At 37.4% G+C, this 8186-nt stretch overlaps 1 protein-coding gene across 1 annotated transcript; it reads left to right on the top strand.

Annotated features, from left to right (window-relative positions):
- Positions 1-224: 224 nt before the first annotated feature.
- Positions 225-3701, top strand: LOC124886654 (anaphase-promoting complex subunit 1-like). Its single transcript, XM_047395533.1, has 3 exons — positions 225-559; positions 2552-2897; positions 3125-3701. Exons 1-3 carry the CDS (start codon positions 225-227, stop codon positions 3545-3547), a joined length of 1104 nt encoding a protein of 367 aa, XP_047251489.1. The 3' UTR covers positions 3548-3701.
- Positions 3702-8186: the final 4485 nt, after the last annotated feature.

The following is an 8186-nucleotide window of genomic DNA, read 5'->3' as shown; positions in this document are numbered from 1 at the left end:
TCTGATATAGGTCTGTTGAGTTTCTGACCTGGATGGAATTATGATTCCCTTCTTTCTTTTGGTACTTCAGATTTACCGATGCACTTGGCGACGCAATTCATCATCATCCTTGGCAAATGATTATATCACTGCAATGGCTGAGGGGGCTCAACTCTACTTTGTATAATCACTTTCTTGTTCTCCTTTGGCGCAATGGAGATCAAACATATCTAAATAGGACTGATATGACTGCTGATTCTGAGTGGGAAACCTTTCAAAGTGTAATAACACGAATATTCAAGGAGTCTGATCATACTTCTGAAAAACTTTCAGATTCTGTTTCATGCTCTTCATGGGAATTTCTTATTAACAGCAGATATCATAAGCAATACAACAAAAGTTATCCAATATCTGGATTTTCAGAAACTTCAATTGATCGGCAGGGATTGTATTCACCTGTATCATCCATGGGTACATCAGAGACTGCTGGAAATTCATTATATACTGAATTAGTGGCGGAGACCCTAGATACACTGCATACTGCATACGAAAGTTTGAAACTAGACAATCTCCGTAAATGGTAATTTTCCTATTTGTACATCTACTGTTTCATCAGCTCATTGGTCATCCTAAACCATCTTCTCTATGTTCATTTTTCATCTGGGTCGTAAACACTAATTATTTATGCCTCTTCACAAGTATCATTGCTAAGTGGCATTTTGCTCCCTCTCTGCAAAGAACAGAATCGAATGGGAAAAACATATTTCAAGTATAAGGAAACCAAATTTGGAAGTTAATTTTTCATATGTACAGCCTACTACACGTTCTATGTTTATCAAAACAATGCTGTTTTACCTGAAAGAGGCAGAGGAAAGAGAGGAATCAATTCCAGCTTTTCTCACATTTGACCTTGTATAGAATGTTTTCTATTTCTGACCGTTCACATCTACTGTTAAATTCCAGCCCCTTTTCTCTCTCCAAACTATTGTAATTATATATAGTGAACTGTGATGCCCCTTCTCACTGTGCATGTTGTAGATTTTTCTGTTCACCCCATAAGAAATAACACCAAAACCCTCTTTGATATATTTTTATACAATTAACTGAAAGTTGGAGCCCTTATTAGGATGCATAAAATGGCAACATTGAAAATATTTAGTGGAGCCTTTATACTATCAGATTGATGTCTGTGAAATATAATTCAACTGCGACCAATGTCAAGATATTTGTATCATCATTTAAGTTGGATAGGATGAATGTTGAATACCGAGAAAGTTTTGAGCACTTCTGCCACCGAAGTTAAGCCAAGAACTTGTAAATTATTATCTCCGAGTAGAAGTATTTTAATTGTGAAACTGCTTATGCTTTTTTCACAATTTCATCATCGTTCTGGTGCTACAGTTTGACCAGATGCCATCGAAAGTGAACTGCATTGCTCTTGCAAATAATTAGGAAAAAAGAAAAAACAGAAGATGGTGTGACGTGTCATAGGTTGTTTGGGTTTTCTGCGGAGTCATTTGTTTTTTCATTTACTTCCGATGTTATTTCCTATCCAATAACCAGGTATTCCTAAAAAGTAAACTTGCAGGAATCTCTATAGATGAGAGCTGTTTGCTGTAAATATGATCTATTTGCTGAACTTAGGAGAACCTTACCTGAGGCCCCGATTCCTACCTATATCGCCTGCAGATAGCTAATGTTACCTCAGAGAATCCAAAAGGAAAAAGAAAAAGAAAACAAAGTAGCAAGTTGTGCATGAGTTTATGTACGTGTTTGGCCATGAAACCAAAAATAAGTTCACTATTTTTGGAATTTTCAAAGTTGGAGTTGGAGATGTGTTTGCCCATAGTTTTTTTGCAATAAATATTTAGAATTTAAATGTATTTTTTTGATAAGTACAAAAGTGAAAACAAGGGTTTGGTTGTTTTCCAAATTCCAAATACAACTTCAATTTGTACTTGGAATTTTCATTGCCAAACACTGGTTTTCAAATAAAGTGAAATAATTTTCGAGAAAAAAGTGAATTTGTAATGGTCAAATGCATCATATATCTTCTGGTCTCGTTGGGTTGCAACTCTAAGGTTGATAGTTGTCAGGATAATTTTGAATCAGAACCCAGTTTGTTTCAGTTGGAAACTTATTAATGTCATATGATTGACTTAATAAGCCATCTCTCTCTGCCAGGGTAGGGATATTGAGTTTCTAGTGGGTAAAGTATATCACTTGCCAATGAATCGGCACTGTGTTTAGGACTTGGTGTTAATGGTTTAACATATCTTTATATATCAATGAGCTCTCCCGTTCCATATAAGCAATTTTTTTACTTATTTAACACATTGACCTCTGCAGTTTTCTTGATTTGACTAATTAAAAAAAAGTTTCCTTGATTCATTTGTAAAATTCCTTTGCATACTGCGGTTCCATTATCTCATATTATGCACTTAATGTACTTAATGCATAGATTTGGGTCTTCTGGTGGTTCTATTATGTGATATTGCAGCTTTCCTGCGTGAAGATTGCCACCTGGATCATTATATACGTGACTTTCCTTGCCTCTCAAAATGCCATGAAGTATCTCTGACCCATCTTCCAAGAGAATTCCACCTAGTTTATTTAGGTGGCTTGAGTCCTGCTTGAAGCATGGGTGCAGTTCTTCTAGTGTTAGTCATCTCCCATCTTTGATCTTCAGAGATGGAAGTTCTGTTGTCAACTGGGGACGGAAAATTGTACCGTTCTATTGCCTGTTATGCAGCGCTGAGCTTTTAGGGAAGAGGTTATCGTCTGGTGTTTCTTTTGTTGTTGCATCTGGATCGTATAATACTCCGGAGGAACTAACTGTCTTGTCAATGGTTGGAGAAAGAGTAGGTCTGCAGCAGTTAGACTTGTTACCTGCTGGAGTCTCTCTTCCTCTGCGAGATATAAGTGAAGAGCTAAAAGAAGTTTACATCCAATTTCTTATCTAAAATAAGAAAGTGTTTGGATATTCTGATCTATTCACTTGAACACACAAATATGGCTGCAAGGGTATAATGATGTCTTTGTACCCTTAATGGATGTACAATCTTCTGCTTTTAATTGCATCAGTTCATATTACAAAATTGTACCCAGATGTTTCCATGCACTCAAGATCTCCTTTTTAATTCAGGCATTGGATAAATGCCGTGACTCTCCTCCAATGGATTGGCCTGCTGCTTCATATGTTCTTCTTGGCCGGGAGGATTTGGCTTTCTCATGCTTAGCATATTCAAGAAAATCTGTGGAGCTTGAGCCCCATTTGAGTGTAAATATGACATGTATGTCCACTCCTTACATGTTGAACCTGCATCCGGTGACAATTCCGTCCTCAATATCTGACACAATACAGTCAGGAGATAAAAAGCTAGAGGATGTAGATTCTGTTGCGGGATATGTGGCTGATGGTATGGAGCATATTTTCAACTCTGGCATCCAGTTACGTTATGGTCATGATCTGCAATTGAATGAGGTTAGCTTATTGATTTTGTGCATGACTGAAAATAGATGTTTGCAGGCACTGTTTGTAGTAGATACAACCCTGCCTCGCTTTTAGGAGAGCTATCCATGAGTTACCTGATGATAGTGTCATACTTGCCTGAACTGGTGGCTATCCAATTACTCTTGTCAAGAGTCAATCCACATTCATTTCATTATGTAAACCCGATTGTCACTTCAGTTTTGTATTGATGAGCTTGACTACTGTGTGCTGTCCTCTATTTAGATGAAGTGAGTTTTGTATTAATAAATAATAAGCATCAAGAAGATGCAAATAGATTTTATAATTAAATGGTGAGAACTCCAGGTAGTGTAAAAACCTAGTATGAACTGGGAGTTAAACGGAGAAGCAAAACCTCAAGTCTGCTAAGTCACTGAGAGGGAGCTGATAAAATCTAATAGGACCATTTAGGGTGGAAAGGTTGCTCCAACTAAAAATATTCGTCAAACCAATGAAATTAAGAGAGAAGTTAGTAGTCCTATCAAAACATCTTTTGTTCCTCTCTGTCCTTGAACACCAAAATATACAAGCTGGGATCATTGGCCAGATCTTCTTGATGGATTTATCCAGTTTCCACAAACTCCACCTTTCAACGGCTTCATTTGAATTGAGAGGGGGTTGTCCAGCTGATTCTAGAAACTGATAGAAACGTAAGCCCAAGGTCAGCTGCCACAGGACAGTGCAACAGCAGGTGGTGTACTGTCTTTATATTGTGGTGACACATGAAGCACCTGCTCACCACCTGGAAACCTTTTTTCTTGAAGTTATCTTGAGTTACAATGGCATTATGAAGGGCTGTCCAAGTGACGCATTTAACTTTTGGGGGTTGTTTAGTCTTTCAAACCATTTTCCAAGGCGAAAGATCAGTCTTTCCATCAGCTGCATTAATGTGATTGTAACCAGCTTTCACTATATAAGTCCCTTTGCTTGAGTCTCCCCATCTTAAGATGTACGGAAGTTGATTCATTGAGAAATATTCCAGTAGTTTATTCTAACAAGTAAGTTTCCCTAGCTCCAAATCTTGTTTGTCCTGAAATGAATATCTCAGATATTGCCTGCCTTGTTTTCAGCTGCTGAGGAGCCTTTTAGGAACAGCCTGGGGTGAGTCTTAGAGCGCCCGATTGATCACCCATTTATCCTTCCAAAACTTGATAGTAGAGGCATTTCCAATCTTTTTATTTGACAAGGTAAATGTATATCATTCATAAACAAGGCCAAGATGCCGCATACAATGGATAAACCAAAAGGTAAAGAATCTACAAAACTGATTCTCCACAAAGTCCACCCATTTTTCTATACAGTGCCATTTCCAACCTTAAATGATACTTTAAAGAAATCATCTTCAGATTGTTAATTTGCTTCCATGGACCAACTCCATGAAGGGCTCTACTCTTTTTGGTACACCAATTATCCAATTATCCATATGTAGCATGAACCACTTGATGCTCGTTTGCCATATCTCCACCACCACTATACAAGTAGGCTTTTGTTGTGCTTTGCTAAGGTCTCTGACACCCAAGCCTCCTTGTTCCTTAGGCAATAAGAACTTTGACCATATCACAAATGAGATTTCTGTCCACTGATTCCTTTCCAAAGAAATGTCCTCCTTAGACTATCCAGCTGATCCCTGGGATTCTTTGTTAAATGGCCTTTTCAAGTCTTCTTTTTAATTAAATAGACTAGAAGTTTTTTTTTTAAAGGGAAATGACCCACTTTTGAAATTTTTTAATTTATTTGTGATTTAAAAATTATTTACAAGTTTTAAAAGATACAAATTATTCGACAAATCACCAACTTACTGAATTTAAACAAAACCCTTCCCGCCAAATCTTTTGCACATTTTACAAATTACTTCAAAACCTTATTTGCTATGGACAGATCTATTATCGATCCGATTGATATATGAACAGATCGATATCGATCCGATATATAAATGGACAAATCGATTATCGATCCGACAAATCGATTATCAATGCGAACGATATATGGATAGATTGCTTATCGATCCGATCGATATATGAAGAGATCGATTATTGATCCGATCGATCACATATATTTACAGAATCCTTTTTCTTTTTGAAAAAAAAGGATTACTATTAACGGAGAGTAGAGAACTTACAAATTTGGAAGGAGACAAAACATTTAGGAATAAAATCCTAGCTTCAAAAAGGAGAAAGTTTAAGAAACAATGAATTTTTAGTAAGAATGGAGAAGAAAAAAGTTAGAAGAGGGAAAAAAGTAATTTGAAACTGAAAAAATGAGTTAGAATTTTATGTTTTAAGTATATTTGTAAATACCTCCCATAGTTTTTAATATGTCATTGTAGTCCAATTCTTCCTTAAAGTTATTTTTTATTTTGTTTTAAAATGAGAAAATAGAAGTAGACAATTTTGCTAATTGGAAACTTGAATAGGCTTAGTAGCCAACTTTTGTCCTGATCCCTCACCTTGCATGACATTGGTACGAGGGACATGGTGTAAGTGGGTATACTGTCCAAGACTCAGTTGATTAAAGTCAGCCTACCACTCATGGACGAATACTTCATGTACCAGTCTGCCAGCCTTCTTTTCCACCTTCTCCATCACTCCACTCCATAACTCAGTTGCTTTGTAACTTGCACCAAGGGGAGACCTAAGTAAGTGGAAGGGAAAGAACCTGTTTCACATCCCAAAATCTTTGCGAGATCAGACAAGTTTGGAACTTCATTAACATTGTATGTCTTGCTCTTCGTCATGTTAATATTAATTTAAACGGCTTCAAAGTATTAGGGTGTCATCTGCATATAGTAAGTGAGAAACTGAGATTAAGTGATTTCGATTGCTTTCCACCTTGAAACGTTCAATTCAGTCATTAGTTCTGGCTTTGTCCACCATCTTGCTCAAACCCTACGTGCTAAAATGAATAAAAAAAGAGAAAGAGCGTCCCCATTGCCTTGTTCCTTTCGGTGGAGGAAAAAAGTCAAGAGAGCCCCTATTCACTACAATGGAGTACTTAATTGTTGCGAGACTGTATGTGATCCATTTTATCCACTTGTCTCCAAATCCCATTTGCTTTAGTATATCTAACAAATAGAACCAAAAGAACTTTCTCCACATCTGGATTACACAAAATCCCAGGCCTTCATGTTTTCAATCTACCCTCAAGCATCTCATTTGCAATCAGTGAAGCGTCAATTATCTGTCCTTTGTGAGAAAGACATTTTGTTCCCCTGACACCATATTCTCGACCATTGTTTTGACTTTTAAGCTTCTCGCTAGACTTTGGCCAAAATTTTTGTATACACTCCCTATGAGACTAATAGGCTTGAAGCTAAGTTGCATGGACTTTCACTTTTGATGCTGCACCCATGTCGGATTCTTCAAAAATACACTACTTTTGGCGAATCCGACACGTACCCCCCGACATTTTTGAAGAGTCCGAGCAACATAGGCCTGAAGTTTTTGAGATGCAAGACTCCCTTCTTCTTTGGGATAAGGGCTACCAAAGAAGCATTGATCACCTGCCCTTGCTGGTGGAAATGGTTGACGGCTCCCCATAATGTCGTCCTTGCTGAATTCCCATGCAGTTTGGTGAAAGGTCATTGTGTAACCATCATGCTCTGGACTCGCCTAGTGCACAAGAGTTGATGACTGATCTTACCTCTTGAAAATTCTCTCCACCTGGCTTTCCTCTGCTTGAGTAATGCTATTATGATATTCAAAGCTAGATTTAGGCGTCCACTGCCTATCCTCTGTATACAATACTTGAAAAGACGTTAGAATTTTTGCTTTGATTTATTCCCTATCTTCACTCATTTAATCAGTAGCTTGTCAATGTTAATGATCCTCCTTTGAGAGTTGGCTACTCTCGGGATGACTTTGGTGTTTCTGTCCCCTTCTTTAAGCCACAAACACCTAGACTTTTGTTGCCAGGATACGTCTTCAATTTCTTGCTATTGCTGTAATTTTGTGTTTTACTTGAAGTGATCTCTCCTTCCCCCTCCCCCCCTCCCCCGTGTATCAGCATGCTCTCAGTAGATTGCTCTAACATAACTAATTCCTCTCTTTCCCTTTGAGTTTTTAGTTTCCCAAACGTCTTTCCATTCTTGCTAGTGGTATCTTTCTTCAAATTCCTTAGTTTCTTCATTAAGACAAAGTCTGGACTGCCACCAATGTAATAGCTTAGCCACCAACCTTTGATCATTTTAGGGAACCTTTGTTTTTGCCAAATATTTTCAAACTTTAAGTCGGAGGGACTAGAGTCCCATTCGCCACTTCCTGACACAAAGATCTATTGTTTGAAAGGGCTCTTGTTAAGGCTAAATGATTTATTGATTTTAAATTATCATTCCACTCTGGGATATCGGGAAACTATCTGTTCTAAAATCTTGTATATGATTGCCACCCCTAAACAGAGGCGGATCCATGATATAGAGCTTCCGGGTGCCAAGAAGACATATCGATTAGTTCATTAGATCAGCCTTGGACTTCAGATCCGCGCAAAGTATCCATAAAGCATAAAATATTCAACGATATTACTAATACTATAGATATACGTCATTCATTTACAATTATCTTGGTCGAGTTTTTGTATTTTGAAACGGCCAATGATTGCATCATTACTTACATTTGTAAATACATCACAATTAACTAAACAATCATATAAATTTTGGTCAGCAATACTACCCCGCATTTCATGTTTTATCCATTTAATGGAT

The sequence above is a fragment of the Capsicum annuum genome, chromosome 8, assembly GCF_002878395.1.
Source record: "Capsicum annuum cultivar UCD-10X-F1 chromosome 8, UCD10Xv1.1, whole genome shotgun sequence".
Taxonomy (NCBI): Eukaryota; Viridiplantae; Streptophyta; class Magnoliopsida; order Solanales; family Solanaceae; genus Capsicum; species Capsicum annuum.
Note: the sequence above shows the minus strand (reverse complement) of the source record. Positions and strands in the feature narration are given on the sequence as shown.